Source organism: Perna viridis, chromosome 14 (genome assembly GCF_037379345.1).
Source record: "Perna viridis isolate PV_CMFRI_1.1 ecotype Kerala chromosome 14, ASM3737934v1, whole genome shotgun sequence".
NCBI lineage: Eukaryota > Metazoa > Mollusca > Bivalvia > Mytilida > Mytilidae > Perna > Perna viridis.
This window is the reverse complement of record NC_142458.1, coordinates 17,352,383-17,377,203: the sequence shown is the minus strand read 5'-3', so window position 1 is coordinate 17,377,203 and position 24,821 is coordinate 17,352,383. Positions and strand designations below refer to the sequence as shown.

The window sequence follows — 24,821 nt, the reverse complement described above, 5'->3', positions numbered from 1 at the left end:
CATCCAAACCAGCTCTCTATAGGGATACAGGTATACAAAACTCCACAACGTTTTCACTCCTAAGAAAACAATGAGGGGCACTCATCCAAACCAGCTCTCTATAGGGATACAGGTATACAAAACTCAACAACGTTTTCACTCCTAAGAAAACAATGAGGGGGGCACTCATCCAAACCAGCTCTCTATAGGGATACAGGTATACAAAACTCAACAACGTTTTCACTCCTAAGAAAACAATGAAGGGGGCACTCATCCAAACCAGCTCTCTATAGGGATACAGGTATACAAAACTCCACAACGTTTTCACTCCTAAGAAAACAATGAGGGGGGCACTGGGCACTCATCCAAACCAGCTCTCTATAGGGATACAGGTATACAAAACTCAACAACGTTTTCACTTCTAAGAAAACAATGAGGGGGGCTGGTATGATGCGACACTTAGGTATTTTATATTGAATGGGAATGGGTTATGCCTTATAAAACAAGTTTAACCCAATCGGAGACATGTACATGTACCTGTCCACAGTGAGGAAATGTAGCACATTAATGAGTTTTCGTGTCGTTATATGATTTTTTTAGCTATTTTGAAGAAGTGTTTTCGTTCTGTTACCATGGATGTCATAACTTTTGTTGTCGGTGCCTTCCAGAGCTTACTTATTTGTGTTTACGCTTATTAAAGACCTTCTGGTGATCTATATAAGTATTTACTATTATTATAAAGGGCTACCGTAAAAAAAAACCAATCATCATCATAGTCGGTCTGTATATTGGATAGTGAGAGCAAATACTTGCGGTTCGACGGCTTACGGTTGACATTTATAAAATATTTTTTTTGAAAGGTCAATCAATTAAATACTCTCATAACAGTCTTTAAACAAACAATAGAATATCATATACCATACTACAATACTGACTGCGTAAAAACAATAGTAACATGATCACGATTACTCTTTTATCAAACGAAAAGGGGGAATTTAAAACTTAAGAACCAAATATGGTGACAGTGTTTTTACAAAATGGCTACATTCAACAAAAATGAATTTGGATAGACTGGTTATAAAGCAGTATTTTGGTGGTATATTCTGAAAGATCGATGGTCATTTTACAAGTTCTAATATTTCTAGTCAGTGTGAAAGCATTCAATGCCGCAGGTAAGAATTAATTTAGATACATTGAAACCTGTCTAAACAGAACAGTGGAAAAACCAGACACTATATAAAGTGTGTTTATATCACTAAATACAAATGTCATTGAGATCAGTTCTTACTCCTCACAAAACAGTTCTAGCAGTAGAGCTGATTCTACTAGTAGAACTGTTCTCGTAAAGTCGGCTCTACTGATAGAACTGTCAGAAGAGCTGGCTTTAGTAGCAGAACTGTCGGAAGAGCTGGCTCTAGAACTGTTCTGTGACACTTTTAGAACTGCCGTAGAGCCGGCTCTTCTGAAAGTTCCCCCTGAGAGGTTAGAACTCAACTTATCTGTAATTTTTACTTTGAACCTAGGTTAACCAAGCACTTGTTTAAACAGAACAAATTTTAAGTAGCAATCTTTGTAAGAATCATGCAAATTCTGCAAAATGTGATACACCTGAAAAAAAGGTTACATATTTTTATTGTGCGTTGTTATTAAGTTGTTTTATAGGTCTATATAATAAAATATATAATTGTTCATTCCAATCTGTCTGGTCTTAGGAGATAATCCACCTGGAAAATCCAACAGATTCTATTGTAATTTACAGAATCATCTCCCTTAATTTAGAAAATTTCCAGTACATTCTATACAATTTTTGTCTCCTAAGAACATGGGTTACATGAAAAGTCACATGTTAATTTCTGTAAACTATGACACTTTATAAACAAAATATCAGAAATAAATATATATGTAGCCTTTCAAACCACTAATCACATTTTGCATGATTCTTAGCTGGAGTGCTACTTAAAGTCCATATGAGTAGGTTTTGACGGATTCACTGTACATAATAGACCACTGACAAAGGACCATTTTTGTACATTCAGAAGTAGGCTGAAAAATTGTTAAGTTTTGAATTTCTAGTATTTGTTATGTTTTATTAAATTGTTTCAAAGAGCAATCAAGGTAACCGAGATTCTATCCGAAGTCAAAAGATTGTAATTCAGGGACAAAACCCAGACATGGAAAACACACACAAGAAAGAACATAAAATAACCAACACAATACAAACAGAGTAACAAAAATAAATGAACAACTCGGACTCCACTAAAAACTGGACGAGGTGCTCTGGTAGATTAAGCGTCCTCTGCTTTTCTAGAAACACCCATCGGGCTGCTTATAGAAAGTCAAGTCCAGGGTAGACGAAGAAAGAAGGAAAACTATGACAAGTGAAACGAATCACTTCTTCATGGTGCAGATGGATACATCGTAACGACCCATGATTCAAGTTTGAATACCATTTATTCGTGTGTTACAATATCATACGTGTGTTTTAGGCTGTAATTTCGGATGATCAATTTTACATAAGTGTAGATATCATAGGTTAGAATTTCATTTTGTAGTCTAAATCACCTGTGATACATAGTAGAATATTAAAAAAAACAATTAGAATAAAAAATATATGAATTAATTTATTAGACACAAAAAAATCTCAGTTTAGGTGACTTGTTGAACAAACATGATGTGAACTACTATTTATCCTACAAAGACAATTTTTATAAATTTGTTTGATTCATAAATAAATATTCTATAATTCTGTACCAAGTAAATGACACGTATAAACAAGACTTAGCGTTAGATTAAATTGGACAAGAACAAAGGAGCCTGGCAAGATTGTCAAAAAGATACATTTGTTTCTTTTTAATGAATGTTATGATAAATTTATCGAATTCCTCAAATTTTGAATTTTTTATTCGTTTATCTTTGTTATGTTCTAATTAATAATTATTTACTGTTTACTTTGCAGTATGTAGTACAACAACTATTGGCCTAGCTGACCCTCCCTCGTCATATATTGGCAACACAGTATCTAGTACAGGTAACTATCAAAGAGAAGAGATTTTGATTGCATCTTGATTTACAAGTATCTTACCAGGCAATGCTTTAAAATGGCAAAGATATCTGTTTTAAAGATATTTTTTAATAGAACTACATGAATGTATTGCATCCAAATTCAACATTAAGTTTTCATGATTTATTTTTGAATAGGTAGAGCCTATGTTATGACCGACGGAAGAACTCAGTTTGATTGTTGCGGAGTGATAAAATCATGGCGGTTCTATGTTTCAAATACTGGTACAATTAAGCTTCAGGTGTGGCGCGGAGGGTCGGGTAACAAATACACACTTGTCGCAGAAAACTCTTTTACAGTACCAAGTAAGTATATATAGATTATCTCCAATTTAAGCATTATATGTTGCCATTCGATTATACATTTGTAAATGTATACAGAATCTGTACCATCATGATTTAAAATGCCAAAGAGAAAGCTACACATTTCTACCGTGTTATGGAATAATGGACAATTGAAATTCAAAACTGTCAGTTTAAATATGAGACAGGTTTAACCTGTAAGAGAACAAGCGGTCTTGTCGATGACAACCAATGTCCAGGTAGACAGTGCTTAGTTGTAGATCCACGGGGAGGGTGCAGAGGGTTGGCACTCCTCCTTTTTAATGTAAAATTTGACAACAAAATGACAAATAATTTTCTAGCGCCCCACTTTCTGACCGACTGGCACCCCTCCTTTTTCAAATTGTCTGGATCCGCTCCTGTTCTATACACTCTTTGAGACGTTTAGGTTTAACACACGCACGATATCAAAACGCACGCTAAACGCTCACCAAACGCACGATAGACGAACGATGGAAAATAATGATATTAACAAATAATGAAGAATGGAAAAATAGAAAGTAGAATTTATGAAAATATATAAATTAATGATAACAAAATATATATATAAATAACAGTTGAATCAAGTAAATAATCAAAGTTCAAAAATAAACTAACGCTTATATCGTGCGTTTAAACAACGCTCCTAGCGTGCGTTTAAACGAATGCTTCTATCGTGCATTTATCGTGCGTTCAAACAAACGCAAAATGATGTGTAAACGCGCGATAAACGATGCACGAACGCTAAATGGGAAACATGAACGTCAGAGGTCGAAAACAATGAATGACTACTAAATGTAAAAATGTCGCTAATGACGTATTTCGAACCTTTTAACGCAGATCGGGGGTTCTACAGTCTCTCATAGTCACGTTGATCAAGACATCACCGATATCTGCATTACTAACAAAATTGTTTCGTTTGAAATAGATCCGTACCTCCGAGGGCAAAGCTTTAGATCATATAAACTTAAGGTAGATATCGAGCCGATCTTTCTTAGATGGTATTATAAGAGGGCCTTTATATTTTACCCCCAGATATCCCTGGAGGATCTACGTCTCTGGTCGAGTTTGAAGTTCCACCGGATCAGAGGATAGCATTTGTAGAGAACGACTTTATTGGATGGTAATTATTAGATAATGCACATTTATTATTGATATGCAATCACAAAGTCTTGATCTTAACTGTTTATATCCTACATTACAGACCATTGTTTCTTGGGAATCTCGGTGGTGGTTTTTTTTGACAGGATTAATTTGTGCTGATAGACCTACTAAACACTGAATTTACACGCACTGATGATATTTAACGCATCTAAAGTAAACCTTGCACGCGGTTAAATTAAGAGAACGTATAGTAAAAACAATCATATATTTTTCTGGATTCCTTTTTTCACGAAAAGGAAACTATGCGTGCTATTAAAAGCTCTTTATGTTTTTTATTTGATACGTCCAAGCTCGTAATATAATTTTAGCTCATATGACGTCTTAATTGTGAACAAATTCAAAATTCCTTTTTATTAAACGGCGGAAATCCGTATCATGCCTATGGCTACAATAACTTGCATGTATCTGGCTAAGGTATATTGATACAGGTATACAACGGGAAGTGAAATGATACCCTACACCGGCGTCTCAAGTTCTTATGCAGATAAAACATACTATTATACAGCATCAGTTACAGTAGGAAACGAATATACATTTCCAATAAACAGTTACTATGACAACAGAAATTTTGCCATTGTTGCCGATGTTGTAGCAAGTAAGTAGATCAAAACGAGGTGAATAAAATCACACATATATTTCTACAGCTGTATTGTTTCATCATTGTGTGTTTATTTCCTCGCAAAATTATATCTTTAACAATAAATGTATAATTTTTTTGTGAAAATCTTAATTCCGTGTTATCGAGCAAATTGTCTATTTCGTATAAGCTAACTTGGTATTTTAGCCTCGTCCCTTTACTACGGAACTACTTCAATGGGTTATCACAATACACTAAAAAACATGCATTACAAATGGCGCAATCGGTATTGATCCGCGTTAAAAATGTTGATTTTATATATTATATTTATTTTTATTTTCTGTTTTCTGTTTTTGCTTTGTTTGTTTGTTTGTTTGTTTTTTTTTGTTTTTTTTTTTGTTTTTTGTTTTTTTTTTGGTTTTTTTTAATTAAAATATAAGAATTGTTTTAAAACTGTTTTAGCTGTCATTTTCGTAATTGTTTGTTTCTGTTGAAATATATGAATTAATTCTACTAAATTGTACCTTTCCTGTATAATTTCATTTGATAATCACCAATAAAGTGCATTAAATACATAAAATAGGTGTCGACACGTATATCGTCTTGCACGACAAAAGTCGACCTAGATAAAATTCGTATGCATGTAACTTCTGGTGACCTGAATCCGCACATGTGCTGTAAGGGTCGATTCTTAAAAAGCTCTTATTGCAAAGCGAAAGTGGCTGATCAACGGCATGGATGACCCGTTTCTTTGATGGACTCTAGCCGTAAAAGTAAAATGTTTGAATATAAGGTTCCTTTAGTAATTTACGTATAGTGAAATAATATGGCACAAATGTGGTCAGTAATCACATTATTTATTTGAAAACTAATCAAGAAATAGATGAAATGAAATGAAAACAAGACATGTGCTTACCTGTGTATCTGTTATTGCTATTTTTTACCAAAGTGAAAGCATTTTTAACCCAGGTAAATGTCAGCAATCTTCAGAAGTAATGGAGAAAAAAATATTAGATGAGAGCAAAGCATATCGACCTTCTTTGATTAAAAAAACGTTGTTTTCACAATATTCTGTTAGGTATTATCGACATTTATTGCTTCAATTGCATTACTACCATATTACTTCACTGAATCAGCAAAATTCAGTAGAATCAAAAATGAACAGATCTGGCAGTTAAAGCAGCTTTAAATTTTTGGTAAGATTATGGGATATAAACGACTTTGAGTCGGTTTACAATGCAACATATACCGCATCGCGGTTTTTTCAATGTAAACCGACCTAATATCGTTTAAATCACATAATCTTACAAGCAATCAAAACAATCCTTAGCTGTATGTATTTAAGTAGCTGTCTTTGTAAGAATCATGCAAAATCTGAAAAATGTGATGCACCCCAAAAAAGGCTACATATTTTTATTGTTGTAATTAAGTTGTTTTATGGGTTTATACTATGAAATGTGTAATTATTCATTCAAATCTGCCTGCTCTAAGGAGATAATCCACATTGAAAATCCAGTAGATTCTATTGTATTTGAGTGTCATTTATAGAGTTATCTCCCTTAATTTTGAAATCTACAGTGCATTCTATATAATTTTTATCTCCTAAGAGCACGGGTTATATGAAAAACCACATAATAATTTCTGTTTACTATGACATTTCAAACAAAATATCAAAAATAAAAATATGTACCCATGAATCACATTTTGCATGATCCTTAGCTGGAGTGCTACTTAACAGTTACTAAATGTCATTTTACAAGTATTTGACCATTAGTTGATTCTTCAAAAAAAGGAAAAACCAATATTACGAGTCAAAGGATGTTTCCTAATAGACCAGGCTTTGTGGCTTTAATATTTGTTACATTGTCGAGTCAAGTGTTACATGTAAAACTTGTTCATGTATTTTTTCTACAATTCTACAAAAATGTATTTTTCACATTTTTTTTCAGAAACATTAACCTTCTTTGTTTGTATTTCAGACGTTTTGCCATACTTCACCAATTTGCCATCCAAACTTCACGTGTATGATCATTTGGCTATTGGTGACGTTATAATGACTTTGGAACCACATGATACAATTAACGACAATTATGCCGTGACTTTGAACTCTGCTAGTAGCTATTTCACATTAGATCCCTTTACCTGTAAGTTGATTGAAGATGGGAGAAATTAAGTAGCAGTCTTTGTAAGAATCATGCGAATTCTTTAATATATAATACACCCCAAAAATGTTACACATTTTTAATTTTGTTTTTAGTTGCTTTGTTTTCAGGTAGGTCTATATGATGAAATGTATAATTATTCTTCTAATCGGTCTGCTCTTTGGAAATAGTCCATCCATATTGAAAAATCCAAGAGTTTCTTTTGTATTTTAGTATCATTTACAGATTTATCTCCCTAAATTTTGAATTTTACAGTATTTTCTATATAATTATAGCATTTTAAACAAAATATCAAAAATAAAAAATAAAAAATATGAAGGCTTTTCAACCATGAATCACACTTTACATGATTTATCGCTGGAATGCTTCTTAAAATAATTCCAGTCTAGATTGACAATCGCAACGTGGCAATAATATGAACAAGTAACGTGTTTAAGTGTACAATACTATGAACAAGTTACATGTATTTAAGTGTACGTGCCAACTTCTTTTGAAATTTTAAATTTTCTATACCAGTCAGTAGCACAGTAGCGGCAACACAAGACCTGAACGTCAACAGTAGGATGATTCAGATACGTCATAATTCAAACATGGCCTTAACGTGAACATATGAAACAGAGATGATCTTCACACACTGTAAACAACCAATAAAAAAAGATTTCATATAAAAACTGAAAATAAGGGTAAAAGATGGAAATTATCAATAATACATGTAGTTAATTATTTTACGCAAAATAGTGGCAAAAATGAGAAATTATAGTCTGAAAACTATCCTTTTAATAAGTGCTGGGTCGGAACCAAGTCTTTATACAAATATGCTCTGACAGTATTTGTAGTTAAGACTGCATTACTCTGCAGCTATATAATGTATAGCTGCCCTTATTTACAACAACACACTTGGTTCTCCGCTTGTTAAACCCCAAACCACGGACTTTTGCTGTACAACAGACCTTTGGACAAATCAGAATGTCTTGGATTTATTGGCTAATATCTTTGAATTTGGCTTTATCTATAAAAAAAACTTGATAAAAAAATATTTTAACTGCACAATTCTAACTATTTTATAAATTGAAAGTAGATGACAATTTCCATCAACTTTTGTCACATTCAGATGAAAATTGAATTGAATGGACAGCATTATTATCAAAAAGAGTAAAGGAAGATGTTAATGCCGAAGTTACATATCATGTCATAATTAATCAATTTCAAAATAAACCTGAATAATTTGTGAAAATAATGTATCTGTTGCTTTAGAATTACAAATAAAACAATACTCAGGTCTGACGATAGTCTTAGTTTCCATGGTAACTACAATCAAAGTTATAGGATCGTGTAGTGTAAAAAATTATTTATATCATTTATGGACATTAGAACATTCTCCAACTTACATAATTTTCATATTTGGTTTTTGGTACTTGGGCCAGACCAATGGATCACTCCCATTTGAAAGCCAATTTTGATAACCTTGATATTCTGACTCTTAAATGATATGTAAGGAGTGCCACCAACAGATCACGAAAAACTAGATCAGCATACATTTCTTTATAATCGAATACTAAGTAACTTAACAGTATTGAAAACTGTAACCTGCACAATATGATATTTTACTCGACATGATTTCCTTCGATATTTTTCAAAAACTGTAAAGATATAATCGAAAATAATCCAGACGAATTAGCTCGTCGATGTCCTGGTTCATTAGTATGGCGTTTAATATTTTTAATTTTGAAATATAAATACTTTTCTGTTAATATTGCAGATGAGCTTAGTGTCTCAGCGTCTCTGAGTCAAACTACCAGCTTTTCAGAGCTAATATCCCCCAAAATCACAGACTCCTGTTCTGAGAACACATTGGAATCGGTTACTATATTCATTCAAAATCAAGTAAGTCACTTCTTGCAGATGACCTCCATAATGTTATAACAACATAAGTAAATTGATTGTACGTTGGAGCAATATATATATGTTTATTAAACTTAACCATTTAAGTCAATGTAAAGATGTCTGTGTTATGCCCCATTTGGTTCAAACAGAAATACTTTATTTCTACTATTTAGTACAATCTATTCAGGGAATAACAAAATCATCAAATTAAAACGATAACTTTAGTGTTTTAAAAAATCACCTTCCTTTTTGTGAAGCAAAAGGCTTTGGTGGATATACCTGGTTTTTCATATTTTTATCATATGTCCTCCCGCTTATTTGGATATGGGGATATTAAGTGCAGCTTCTTGTCACAGCTACTTGATATTTTGACATAAGCGATATATAGGCATTTTGACATACAATATTAGAATGAAGTAAGATCCAATTTTTGTTTGACGACATTTTTCATATTTTGACCATATAGTTACTAGGAGCTTACTCTTAGTTTTTTTTTCTATATAATCTGTCTCTCATCTTCTAGTATCCGTATGCAAATGTTTTTCTGAGTTTTTATTTTCTTTGCAAAGGATCAGTTGTATATTTGCCATTTACCTTTTATTTAATGGAAACCGGTTAATAGTTTTATACGAGACAAGCCAAGATTTTTCGGAATTCATGAAAACAAGTACGTTAGAAATACGTCTCCAAATATAAAAACCATCTCCGTTGCTTTAATATCAAAGGTAGTATAACGTTCGTAGAAACACCGTGTACTCGATTAAAACTGCTATTCCGTTTACTCCCATTGCGATTTCTTTATTCTTCAATCCTACAACTGTTGACCTCCCAGTATGGAATTGAATTTGAAGTATGTGTGAACCGCCACAAACGTAGATACTTATAAGCCTGTGGATAAAATCATACGTCAACTATTTAGCTTGCAGAACTCTACAAAAACACGTAAAACCTATAATGACGTATCAGACTCATTTCAGCAATGCATCATAACAACTTTACCATCTTCAGCAGAAATTGATGAAACCGAAACAAGTGAAACGTTATTACATTCAATGACGGTAACAGATGGCGAACCAATCTCATGCTCAATACAGAGCGTTAAACCGGACACGAATGTGTTTCAAGTCAAAGAAACAGCTCCTGGTTCCTCTGGTGAGTGGAATTAAGGCATGGTGTTTTACTCGTGATCAATTCAACTTCTGATTTTCAGCTTGACTGGCCAGAGGCCATGTGAGCTATTGTCATCACTTGGCGTCCGTCCTTGTCGTCTGTCGTCGTCGTTAACAATTTTTCAAAATTCTTTTCCTCTGACACCATTTGATAAATTGGAACCAAAATTGGTATGAATGTTCTTTGGGGTACCCTGCATAGAACTGACGTAGGGATTTTTTATCTGTCGAAAAACATGGCCGCTGTTACTAAACATAGACCATAGGGGTCAGACAGTAGTTTTTGTATATATCTCCAAAACCGTAAGGTTAAGCCAAATTCTGACTGAATAAAAGTGTTCATGGTGAGGTCTATCTGTGGTCAAATTTTCGTTTTGATCTGTTAAGCAATGTTGGAATTATTGCCCTTTATCTATGTTTTTTTGTTATTTTTTAATTTCATTTCTTTCAAAAACCTTCTCCTCTGAAACCACTTAACCAATCAGAACCTAACTTGGTATGATTGTTCCTTAGGATGTTTTGCATAGATCTAATGTGAGGATTTTTTCATTCGTCGATAAACTTGGCCGCTTTTACTAAAAATAGAACATAGGGTCTGTCAGAAGTTTTTTGCATATATCTCCAAAAACCATTAGGTCTGGCCAAATTCTGACATGGATAAAAGAGTTCAGCATGATGAGATCTATCTTCGATTAAATTTTCGTTTTAATCCGTAAGGCCATGTTGGAGTTATTGCCATTTCTCGACGTTCGTTTCCCTACATGTTGCATTTTTAATGTTATTTCTTTAAAAAATCTTCTCCTCTATAACTACTAGACCAACCATAACCAAACTTGGTATGAATGTTCCTTAGTGTGTTCTGCATAGATCTGGTGTGAGGATTTTTGATCCGTCGACAAACATGGCCGTTGGTGTTAAAAATAGAACATAGGAGTCAGACAGAAGTGTTTCGCATATATCACCAATATCGATAGATTTAGCCGAATTCTTTTAATTGCTGAAATGATTCTAATTATAAGGCTTACAAAAGTCTGCAATAAGTCAAAGTTGTCAAATGACTCCTTGTTAGACTTATTGCCCGTCAAAGGTGGAAAATGATGTGCTAACAGTTTTCAGTTAATATCTTGAAAACTATGATAGATAGCAAGAAACTTTCAGTTGGTGAAATGATCCTTATGATAAGGTCTACAAAAGTGTGCAGAGATCAAAGTTGTCAGACGACTCCGTTTTAGAGTTATTGCCCTAGAACTGTGAAGAATGATGTTTTCAGTCAATATTTTCAAAACTGTGATCTACAAAAAGTAACTTTCAATTGATAAAATGATCCTTATGATAAGTTCAACCAAATGCCTCTTTGAGTCAAATTGTCAGACAATTCCTTGTTAGAGTTATTACCCTTGAAAGGCAAATATTTAACCAGGTGAGCGATTCAGGCTCCTTGGAGCCTCTTGTTTTAAGTTGCCTTGAGGCATGGTTATTGTTCGTGATACATACTCCATCTTGTTCTTAGGGTTTTTAGTGGAATTTAGGCATGAAATATTGTTTGTAATGTATACAACTCCTGGCACTTTAAGTGAGTCGAATTTTGGCATGATGAATTGTTCGTGATGTGTACAACGCCTAGTCATTTTTGGTCTTTGGAATGTGGAATATAGGCATGAGGTATTGTTCATAATATACACAACTCTTGGTCATTTGAACGAGTCGAATTTAGACATGAGGTATGGTTCGTGATATATCAACTCTTTGTGAATTTAGACATGAGGTACTGTATTGTTCGGGGTATATACAACTGGTCATTTGAGTGAGGCGAATTAAGGCATGAGGTTTGTTCGTGATGTGTACAACGCCTGGTTATTTTGCGTCTGTGGAATGTAGGCACGAGGTATTATTCGAGATGTATACATGTACTCAACCTATTCGATCGATATAGAAATGTTTCTTTTATGCTTCTTAAGGATGTTCACTGCTCTGTTTAAAAATGATCAGGATTTGTAAGGGTTATGAAGCCTTGTAAGATCGTTCATGTTATAAAAACACAACAATTGATGAGTCAGTGTACACGTTTTTGAGATATAAGCATTGGAAATTTTGGAGGGAAAAGGGTTTCTCTTGATGTTCGATGGGTTTTTGTCTTAGAAGGTCTTGTCTATCAAAACACATGAAAAATAACAAGAACTCACCAAATAACACTTTAAGGTGTGCTTTATGAAATTATGAAAAGAAAAGTGCGAGTCACTAGGCAATAAATATCAATCCTATGAAATGGATAAAACCAGAGGAGTCCGAAAATCTGACAAAAACGGCTTAACATGAGCAGCAAACATCCTTAAGCATGCATGTAACTTGGTCTCGCTTTATACCGGAGTTCACAGAAGTCGGTTATCACAGCAAATGTGCTTATATGTATTAAATGGAAATTCCTTTTGTAGTTTATGGGATATACTACGTGCCTGTTAGTGGAACAAGCTTTGATTTTGATTATGACACTGTAGTTCGTTATGACATCAGTGTGACATGTACAGATGAACGTAAACAATCGGAAATAGGTCATTTGATGGTATATGTATTGAAAAATACTCCACCTGAATTCACCAATTTACCAGGTAACTGTAATATTCTTCAGATCTAACGATGTAAACAAAGAATGGGTTGATGCGATGTTACAAATATATAAAAGAAGTAGGAAGTGTTGAAAATTGGTGTATGGAGGGATAATTCGTGAACAAACGACATTTTATTGTTTATTGATACATAAATATTTTAAGTTATATCACGAAACTACTAGTTGATTTTGTATGGATAGGAAGAAATTTTCAATGAAAGACAAGATGAAAATATTACTGAAATAATATTGAAAAATTGAATGCAGAATAGAAAAAGGCAACCTGCCTCTAGCACCCCAGAAAAGCTAAAGGGTTGCTTCCTTTGATAAGATTTTAACACAAACATTTAAAATTCAGTACAAAATACTTGGAAATTTTTAATCTTATTTCAATCGCCGATACACTGCGGAATGCATTATCAGTAAGTTTAGTGTTTTAAATGAAAAAATAGAAACATCATATTTATACTCCAGATGACACCACATTTCCACAGCAGACGACAGACGCCGGAACTACTTTTGATGTTCTCGTGACTGACCCAGACACTACGTCACTGACGTATTCAATTGTCTGTGAACCTGTAACATCTTGCCCTTTTAGCATAACTTCTGGTAAGTTGTGCTTGTACATTGAAGACAGAAAATCAAGAAAATGACTATAAAGATAAATTCAAGTACTTCCGTTCCATATTATGTTGTCTTAACTTCGGGCATTTATTTGTCAATCAACACACTCTCTAGAAGAATTCATAGAAGGAAATAGTTCACAAAATGGCATTTGTATAAACAATAAACTCATAATTTAATTTAATAAGTCTAAGAAAAACGAAACCTTTCATTGCTTTGATTTTGTACCTTAGTTTATTGTTTTATAAAGACCTGTTTTCAGTTTCTTATCGGTCAAATTACTTTGTTAAGTCAACATATTCTTCTGCAGTATTCCAATACAAAGAATTAAATTCATCTAGAGACTTTGGTGTAAACGATAAACTGAATGTAATGATAGTTCCAACAAGCAGATATTGTTTATAACGTTTGAATTATAACGTTAAAGCACAGTTATAGATATATTGATATATATTCCTTTTGAAATGCATAACGTTTTTTTTTTTAAAAAGAACTGTAAATCTGGATATAAATTGATAAATTTCTTCGTACTATTTTTAAGCTGGAATTTTGGTGACTACTGTAGATCTGTCTACAATACAAGTTCCTGGTTATGACGTCAAAGTGACGGTCAATGACGGACATACGTCTGTCGGCCCGAAAGTTCTTAGCACACACATATCAAGTAAGCAAATTATTGGCAAATTTGTGTTATTTTACCATTTGTGAAATATTAAATGATTTTAATATATTCTATCAACTTCACGAAGATAAAGATGACATCATAGAAGGCTAAAAAAATAAAAGAAAAGAAACTACGTTGCTTAATATCTATACTGCAGGATTTAAGCTATTTATTTTAGAAAAATGCTCTGTAACATATAATATTTCTACCACTTTCAGACATAAATGATATCCCAGAATTTGCAAACACCCCGCCGAACACCCAGATAGGAGTGGAAGAGAACATGCCCACTGGAACTGTAATTTACACATTTTCGACTACTGACCTAGATATTGGTCCCATTGATCTAGTAACATATTCAATGGCAGCCATTACCGCTGATGCCGACACCTACTTCGAACTAGGATCTAGCAGTAAATATGTTTTCTTTAAACAATCTCATACTGTTCCATATATACATATGTACTAACTTATTCTAAATACATGTAATTAACTATAAAACTCTTTAAAAATTGTAGAATACAAAAATATTAATCGTATAAATATTGTACTTGTCGGTATTCTGTACATGTGTGACAAAGAGTAACCGAACATCTGTTTAATAAAACCACAGTACTTTCACTTTTTTACAGACATTACATGCACATGTAGCGCCACAAAAGACTAATATATATAGCCATACTAAAAATACCAAAACTTAAACTTTTTTCAGACGGTCAATTGGCAACAAAAGTAGAAATAGACTTTGACGTGTTAACGACGACATCTTATGCTATACGTGTCGAAGCCACTGACGGGAAGGACACTGCGACAACGTCGGTCACGGTATCCATCGTAAACGTCAATGAAGCTCCATCATTTACCGGTGCAAACTATATCATTAGCGACACTGAAAATGTGGTATGTAAAGAAGATATAAAAACATTTTTTTCGCTTTAAGTGGGTATCTTTTTCAGAACCATGCTATTTAAAAATAAGTGATTCATTCGAACATTGATTACCGGTACGTTTCGTTTTGATATTTTACGTAAGATAGCGTACTATGTGACATTGTCGGAATAGACAATGTTGTTTCAACTATGTTTTTATGTAAACAATATTTGATTCTAGCGGAAATCAACAGAATATAATCCAGGAAAAAGACCAGACATGGAAAACATACACACACAACAAAGAACACGAAATAGCGAAGTAATACGTACAAAGCAACAAAAGTAAATGAGCAACTCGCACTCCACTAAAAACTAGGAGTATGGATCAGGTGCTCAGGTAGGGTAACCGTCCTGTGCTTTTCTAGAAATATCCGCTGAGCTACTCATAAAAAGTCAGGTCCGGGTTAGAACCGGTATATCCCACTCACTTGGTGAATTTCTACTTAATGACATTCTTAACCATCAATCTGTCATTTCTGGCTTTCATCCAGTCCGAAGGTTTTTGTACATCTGAATCACATTCACATGAATTTGTTTTTTATTTGTGTTTTGTTTTGCTTTGTTTTGGTTTGTCCGTATTTTCTTATTGTTTTTGTTTGTTTTATTTGTTTTTCTGTAGTTTATTTTTTTCATGATAGAAATTTTTCCTCAGATTTACATCATAGATGTATAATTGTTTAGCAATATTCATGACTAAATTAAGAAGTAAGGAATTATTTAGTAAAACCAAATAAAATTTAGGACGCTTACCCTTCCGGTGCACCTGGTCCATTCTCCCAGTTTTTAGTGGAGTCCGAGTTGCTCATTTACTTTTGTTACTTTGTATGTATGATTTTAGTTACTTTATGTTCTTTGTTGTGTATGTCTGTTTTCCATGTCTGGTCTTTGTCCCTGGATTACATTATTTTGATTACCGTTATAAACTTGGTTCCCTTGATTACTCTTTCTTGTTGAATAAGCTTTTTTGTACTGATAAAACATCGTGATACAGATTATTTTCATGAATACAGTTAAAAAACAAATGTTCAATGGTTTCATTAAAACCTTTACAAAATGTACTAAGTCTTGAGTTTACTAATTTAATTTTAAATTTGTTTTTATTGCAGGTTTGACAATATATTAACATTTTAAAACATTCTTCCAACAACTGTTTGTAAATTAATCCATAGTTTCCAGTCTTTTTTTTTCATCTTTTCAACCTAAAAATTCTGAAACCTCTTAACTTCATAGATTGTTTTTTTTTCTGCAATATCTAGCCTAATTCCTAAACTATCATTTATGATTCTTGTAAACCAACTAAGTTTTAGGTATGTAATATAAAACTCAATGTGTATAATATTTAAACCACCATCACATTTTTTATTAGTGTTTCTCTTAAACTTCCTAATGTTTCATCTCATATAAAACTGTAAAAGATCAGAATATTCATCATGGAAACTTCTGGGTTTGGTAAGGATGTAAGCAGATGTACAATTTTTTGGTAATTTTTTACCATACTGCCATTTCCCAACACGTAATGAAAACTTTATTCCAAGAAGTGTGACATCTGTGGAAGTCCAGTTAAGATAAAATATCATCAAATCATGTAGTAATTCCAAGTCAAACTTCTCTTGTTTTCGAATTATTCATTTTAAACCCCGAAAGTTAATTTTTGGCATATAAACGGTGTACAATAGACATATTGTGTTCCAGTATTTTAATTATCGATGTACTCAACATGTATTCTCATTTCAGAGGCGCAATTTTTTCAGTTTCAATATGACAATAATGAAATTTTCATAAAAAGGGGTGTTTTCGGATTTTCATATTTTCTTCCATTTCAACGGTAATTAACATTTTTTTCTCAAGTACCCTACTTCAAACAAACTTTGGCATATACAAACACATCTATGTAGCATCTAAGCTGTTTTATGAGCCAAGGCATCGCATACTTTAACGTATTCCAAGCGATAAAGGCGACAGAATGGTACCCAATACCTACTAAAATGTCTGAAAAACCTAGAATTCGTATGTGGTAGATTTGCATTTTTTTAATGGTTTTTGGATACATGTATGCCAATCATTCATCGTCGTTGCTTCTTTGAAACCTTTTATGTACAAAAATAATGATAGCAAACAAAATTGAATCATGTAAAAATTGTGATATTTTAAACAACAATTATACAATTTACGTGCTAAAATGCGTGATAATCTGTTGTATTCTTAAATTTCCCCTTTTTTGTAATATTTTGTCGTCTTCGGGACAATAAAAGTGTAATTTTGCTTGAAAATGTGATTGATACAAGAAGATCTCCATAATAAATGCCAGACAGACATTGCGTACAGTTCGTGTATGCTATAAACGATCATTTTCTTTCACATGGGGGCAGATCTTAGTTGGTATGGGGTACCATTCTTTCGCCCAAATGGCCTGGAATACGTTTAATTGTGCATTGCCTTGGCTCATTAGAAAGGTAAGATGCTACATAAATGTGTTTGAATATACAAAAGCTTGTTTGAAGTAGGGTACTTAAAAAAATTGCCCATTATAGGCGAAATGGAAGAAAATATTAAAATCCGAAAATTCCCAATTGTTTTTCAAAAACTCATTATTGTCATATTGAAACTGAAAAAAACTCGCCTGAAATGAAAAGATATAATGAATACATCGATAATTAAAACAATAGTACATGTCTTTTTAAATCGATTATGTGCTAAAAATTAACATATTGGTTCATACATGTCATATTTAGGTATTCTTTTGATGGTGGGTGTGGCAATTTTTCACCTAATTGGACTAGGAAAAGTTCAATTATTTATTACGCGGGCTCATTACAAAGTTAAGACACTGTAAAATTGTTTTTGGATATACAAAAGGTTATTTGAAGATCGGTATTTGAAAAACAAAAAGCCAATTATAGGTGAAATGGAAGGAAATATGAAATTCTTAAAATTCCCCTTTTATGAAAAACTCATTATTGTCGCATTGAAACTGAAAAAATACGCCTCCCTCTGAAATGAGAATATATGTTGAATACATCGATAATTAAAACAGCAGTACCAAACATGTCTATTGCACACCGTTTATATGTTAATTATTAACATGGGGGTTCATGTTGAAGCATTTTTATTCATAGGTAGGGGTGGAAATTTTTCACCTAACTTGACTTAAAAAAGTTCCAAAAATTTATTACTAGAGCTCATTTTAAAGCTAAGACATTGTATTACTGAACTGTATCAGAGAAAAGCTTTATCGAACTACGGTATTCTGACAAAAAGGAAATAATGGGTGATAAAGAAGAAATTCTGAAAAATTCCCCAATTTAAGATTTTATAGTAGAAATTACCCCAAAAAGATAATGTAAGCACCTGAATTGATCAGATATATTGAGAACATCATTGTCTTAATTATGAATATCTAGGGTATGAGTTTTACGATGGCGATATTCTGTGAATGAGAATTTTGTTTGATACTGAGAACAGTTTTCTAGGGGTAGGGGTAATATTTTTAACATTTTTTGAAAATTATTTCTAGTTTTTCGTGGTTTATTTATGTAGCAAGTTAAATTATCTATCGAATGATACCAAATTTGAGACATTTTAGTTGAGCAATAACTTGTAGAATCAAATTTATGTGACTTTTGACCGAAAAATCGAAAATCCCATTTTTCGCATTTTTTGATAATTTCTGACCACGCAAATCGCCAAAATTCATCAAAAGAACCCCAGAAGTATAAATTGTGATAATACTAAAGAGAAAATACCACAAAAGCTATTTTTTACTGAAGCGTTAATACTCTAGGGATTTTTACATTGAAAAATATGTCAATTTAAGCGATTTTTCGGCTGGGTAGGGGTATATTTTTCGCATTTTACTGCAAAACCTTTAGTGTTACCGCAAGTTTCTTGGTACTGTTGTAAAACAGAGACATTGGACTACATGCTGATATATACATATGTAAGTTCACTACGTTCTGTAGAAAAAAGAAGTTCGTAGAATCAAAAAAAAACTTAAAATACGATTTTTGCCTCAACGAGGTATAAAAAGTAGCCAAAAAATACAAAAATGCTTCAGTTTATTTTTTGGCGAGAAGAATATTCGTAAATGGGAAGGATAAGGGTATCTGAAAATCATATTTTGGTTGATGAGTCCGGGTGAACGGGGGGTTATCTCAGCCCACGTACTACTCAGAAATCTTTAAAGATTCACGTAATGAAATTTTAAAGTTTTAAAAGGTATCATCTGCATATTGACTAAGTAAAACGTGGTTATTAAGAACGATTGCCTTAATAATAATGCTTAATAATAATGTTTTTCCTGTTTATATAGTGAAGTGACCCAACTAAATACAGAGAGTCCAAAATTAAAACTTTCTAGATCTTTTATGATAAGGTTTCATGAAATCTTTTTGCGAAATCAAATAGTAAAAACAACCCTTCCACATTATTTTCTTCCAAGTAATGCGTAAGATCATAAAATAACCTTGTCTTTTCTCCAATAAATTGGTTTTTTAAGCCTTTTTGTGCGTCACTTATATCATGGGACAATGGTTTTTTAATCTTATTTGCCAGTATTTTTTGTTTTGTTTTTCCATTTCTTTTTTTAGCAACCCTCCTTATCTTCAACTTTTCATAATATTAGCGTCTTTGTGGGACACACCTTGTCATAAATATCGACTTACGTTAAAGTTTGGTCCGTGATTGTGTACCCAAATGACTTAATGGGTTTCTATCCCCAAGTGACCGAATGTGATCGAATGTGGAAAACCTAACGTTGCATTATTAAAATAAATAAATTAAAAAACAACTTTTGTGTTGTTATGATTTGTACATTTGAAAAAGTGCGTCTATTTTCCATCGCTGTGCCATTGGTACAAATTTATTTATCTCGTAATTATTCTATTCTTTCATTATATTTTCAATAACAGTCATACACTAAAACGGAAGAAGTTTGAAATTGTTCTATTGTATAGAAGCAAATCATTTTTTTTTTAATTTCTTGATTCATATATAGGGTGAAACTCAGCTTGCAACTGCTTCCATTGCTGCGACAGATCCAGACGCTGGTGATACAGCTAACCTTAAATTTACCTTGGATTGCAATGGATATAACACCACTTACTTTGAAATGGATGAGGATGACGCAGAAGTTTACTTCGGACGAGACTTTGATTCTGATGTCGGTCATCCACCAGTAACAGAATGTAATGTGACTGTCACGGATACGGGAGGTCTCACAGCTGTGGAATATCTTACAATCAATATTGCTGATACGAATGATTTTACTCCTACTTTTGATCATGAGGTATACACGGCGTTTTTATTTCCAGAAGAGTCCATAGGAACTATTTTAGTAAACGTGTCGGCGTCTGATGGGGATATCACGGAGACCTGGAATACCATTATATATGCGATCGATCAATCAGCATTAGGCGACGACTACTTTGCAATTGACGTGAACGGCTCGATATCAGTAGCCAAGGATATTTCAGCAATTTTTAATTATGGACAAACAGTGTCGATGCCGTTAACTGCTACTGATGGTGGTGGTCTACAAGGCACAGCAACGTTATCATTGATATTCCCAGAGGTTTGCAATAACTAAGGTTTCTCTCTTTGATTTTCCCAGAGGTATGCAATAACTACGGTTTCTATCTTTGATATTCCTAGTGGTATGCAATAACTATGGTTTCTCTCTTTGATGTTCCTAGATATATGCAATAACTATGACTTCTATTTTTGATATTCCCACAGGTATGCAATCACTAAGGTTTATATCTTTTATATTCCCAGACATTTGCGAAATATAAGGTTTTTATCTTTGATATTGCAAGAGATATGCAATAACTAAAGTTTCTGTCTTTGATATTCCCAGACGTATGCAAAATAAAAGTTTTCTATCTTTTTATATTCCTAGACGCATGTAATAACGAAGGTTTCTACCTTCGAAATGTTTCAAAGTTGCATTGTATGCTGAACGGTTGGCACTGTGGTATTTGAAATATACTGGTAAATCGAATTATCAAAGCGCTTTTTGGGGTTTTTTTTTTTTTGTTTTGTTTTTTGTTTTGTTTTGTTTTGTTTTGTTTTTTTTTAATAAACAGAATATGCTTAAATGTGTCGCTATAATGTTTTAGTGTAGAACCATTTAAGCTTGCCATCATGTCATTGCTTTATATTAGTTGACCTAACTGGCGCTCGATTAAATTATTAAGTATTGTTCATGAAACATTGTTCGAATGGTACGAAAAGTTGAAATGTTCGTGATTTGGTCAAGCTACAATATTTTATTCACATCTAAAAACGACAAATTTGATGGAACCACACAGTTTAACCCACCAGTTCCAAATATTACTATTAAGACTGTTTCCAACCGTCGATATCTGGGTTTTTACTTTCATATGGCAATGCGACTTTCCTTTCATTATTACTTTTGACTCTTTCTAATATTTTGCCTGTCATTTTGGTAAATTTATAAAAATAATTTTGTTTGATAATATAGACCACAACAACATCTACTACGACTACAGAGAAGCCCTTTGAGGTAAAGAATTATGGAGATAACGGTTACTGGTATTCTTTGGCTGCTCTCGTTGTCCTGTTAAACATTGGGATGATGATGTTTTTGTGTCATAGATACTGTCATTGTTCATGTAAAGCTACGTGAGTATTGTTATAATTTCTTCTGTAACTTTAGAAAAAGAATTTTGTTAATGTTTAAAAATGAATGTACTGTGTTGGTCGGTCTATAAAAAATAAATCTCGATTAAGATGTACTAACACGTGTATACATGTTATTTTAAACCATACGCATTCGTTAAAAGGAATTTTTCAAAATAACAATATTGGAAACGCATAAAATTTTCGCGGATTTGTCATGTAGACATATGGGCGGTTTTCAATTTTCGCGTCTATATAAGCGCGATACAGTGTTGAAAATCAATTTCGGTCGTACTAATTTTTGCGCTTTTCTGTCGCGAAAATTAGTACACCGAGAAAATTAATGCGTTTACAATAATTTTTGGTAACGGACTATTTATATTATATAAGCTAGCTTACTTCAAGAAGTAACATCTGGAGTTTTTGATGTTTAGAATATCAAATGGTTGGTTCAATGTACTATTTGTTTGCAAAAACAATGTTTTGTTTCAGCGATGAACGCACAGAATCTCAGAAAAAGGCAGAGAGAATCAAGGCCATGAAACAGAGAAAGGCGATAGCTGCCATAAAGTTTCTACCCTCAAACGACCCATGGAGTGTCCATTTGTATGACAACTATAGTAAACCAGAAAGTGATAAGAAGAAAGAGATAGCTGCTTCACAGGTCACTTCATATCACTCTATATTTCTTTGTGTACCTTAGATTTACGCTTTCGACTATTGACCCTTTTGTAGGGTAGTCGATAAACATGCGTAGAACATGCTTAATATACACTTCCATGAGGAAAATTCTTTTGTTCTACTCAAGCCGTACCTCGCGGAAGTGTATTTTGAGCATGCTCACAAACTTACCACAAAAGGGTCTATTGTACAGATAGCTCATGTCGAGAAACCTTGGATATTAACTCGTTCACGGAAAAGGTTTCGCGAAGTTGCTGAATCTTGAGTTCTTTGGTATTTGTAATTAGATTTCTAGGTTGTTGTTTAGTCTCAATTAGCTATATTATAGCGGATATTCCTTTACTTCAAACTTTTGTGTTATGGGGAATTGCCAACAAGACATGCACAACGATCCCACCAAAATATACTCAAATTGATATAATCTATTGCAATCGTCATGTCTTTGTACTGACATTTTCGAATTCATTGGCGTAATAAACCATAACTTATACTGCTCTTAAACTCCCGAAGATTACAAGACGCGAATGTCTCTTTCAGAACGCCGGAACGGAACCAAGTGTAGTAAGAACTTCATCTAAGAACGAGACATCCTTTATTCAAGATGGGAAATCTTCAATGTCTCATAGTAGTTCAAATTCTTATCAGACGTCAAACAATTCAGGTAGGATTTGTTATGTAATTTAAAGAGATTTCATCCCATTGATTTTGTCGTTCCTTTGAAATAATTATAACATATCTAGGTCAAATAGCACAAAATGAGATTAGGATTTATTTATTTTCTCAGATTTATTTCCTGATAATCGGTTGAACAACCAGACACACCACATCTATAATCCTAATGTGAGGAGACCAAAACAAACACCAAAGGAGTTGTGGTGAAGAATGAAAGTATATACATCCAGATTATATGATTTTCATCTTATGAACAATGCACTAGTTAGTCATAATAACGAGCAAGTGTCTAAAATACATATTTTAAATAGCTATTAATAAATACAAATGCAGACATTCTATTGTAGTTTTCGATTTAGATACAAATAGAAAAAACAACTTTGATTTTGTTTTGTTTTGTTTTTTTGCGACGCACTCGTATAGTGTCGCTTTTTACCCTTTGACCTTAAAGTCGCTCTTCCATGGAATCGCAAGTCACCTGATCACAATTCTGTTTCCTAATTGGCCACATACTGATAAATTAGTGGCGTTCAAAAAAACTGTATCGAAATCGCATGCCATGTGTTATTTCCTGAATGAAATGTAGAAAAATTATAAGTAAAAAGAGCAAAAGTTGGCTATTTTTTTTAAGATAAGACTTGTTTATATTCAATGCACATAAAATTAGATATGATGCATTGTGAAGCAGAAATAACTCTGAAAAATTATAGTAGAACGTGTATAACAATTGATAGCCCGCAAATCGAGAGGTGTATAGTTATCATGTCCGATGTCAGTTCTTATCCGAAACTTCTTTGCAACCACTAAGTAGAACTTGTTGAAACAAACCCTTTAATAAATGGTTTTAATTTCGTTTTTTTTATCTGAATTACTTATTTGGTTTCCTTGTTCAATTCATAGAGATTGTCATAGGTACACCAAAGAGCTATTTTCTAATCTGCTACTCCTCTAAAACCACAGGATAGATCTTGGTGAATATTTCACTCTTCATTACATGATGTCATTGTCTACCTCTTCTCTTGTTTTCCGTCTGATTGATTGGTTTTCCCATATGGTTTCCATGGAAGGGAGCTGGGAATATTGACAAGGGAAATTTGCCCACAGTATTTCTAGTTTATATGTATATGGACATCGGTGATATGATTGTATTATATTCAACTTCATCAAAGCCTAAAATAAACCTAAGTTAACTGGATGCTTGCATGAGATTTATGGAAGAGTAATGAAGGGAACCAAGGTTATGGGTGTACTCAAAAGAATGTAATCCAGGGACAAAGACCAGATATGGAAAACAGACAAACACAAAAGACATAAAGTAAGTAAAATCATACATACAAAGTAACAAAAGCAAATGAGCAATTCGGAATCCACTAAAAACTGGGAGAATGAACCAGGTGCACCGGTAGGGTAAGCGTATTTTGCCTATCCAGAAACACCCGCCGAGTTGCTCATAAAAAGTCAAGTCCGGGGTAGACAAACGAGGAAAGGAAAACCATGACCCGTTGAATAAATCAGTTTTCATGGTGCAGATGGATACACCATAACGATCCACGAGTTCATGATGACGACCATAAAACTTCTGTAGTGGTGACTTCAATCTTGTACCAACATAACCCTGTTCCAGAAGCCTATTTGTTAGAGTTCTAGCGCGATACAAAAAGTCTGCGTAGTTTTGGCAAGCTCTG

General features: G+C 33.2%; 1 protein-coding gene across 1 annotated transcript; it reads left to right on the top strand.

The window, feature by feature from the left end:
- The first annotated feature begins 968 nt into the window (after positions 1–968).
- LOC148598440 (uncharacterized) lies at positions 969–23,520 on the top strand. The gene is made up of 18 exons (XM_088561440.1): positions 969–1,151; positions 2,936–3,007; positions 3,178–3,345; positions 4,396–4,483; positions 4,953–5,119; positions 7,081–7,245; positions 9,023–9,147; positions 10,125–10,299; positions 12,749–12,922; positions 13,396–13,533; positions 14,090–14,212; positions 14,431–14,625; positions 14,925–15,112; positions 20,138–20,713; positions 21,626–21,786; positions 22,276–22,447; positions 23,002–23,125; positions 23,249–23,520. Exons 1-18 carry the CDS (start codon positions 1,094–1,096, stop codon positions 23,341–23,343), a joined length of 2,964 nt encoding a protein of 987 aa, XP_088417566.1. The 5' UTR covers positions 969–1,093; the 3' UTR covers positions 23,344–23,520.
- The last annotated feature ends 1,301 nt before the right edge of the window (positions 23,521–24,821 follow it).

Coding starts and splice junctions, on each gene's coding strand:
- LOC148598440 (XM_088561440.1), top strand. CDS start 1,094: ATGGTCATTTTACAAGTTCTAATATTTCTAGTCAGTGTGAAAGCATTC. Junction 10,300..12,748: donor AACAGCTCCTGGTTCCTCTG/GTGAGTGGAATT, acceptor TTCCTTTTGTAG/TTTATGGGATATACTACGTG. Junction 14,626..14,924: donor CTTCGAACTAGGATCTAGCA/GTAAATATGTTT, acceptor AACTTTTTTCAG/ACGGTCAATTGGCAACAAAA.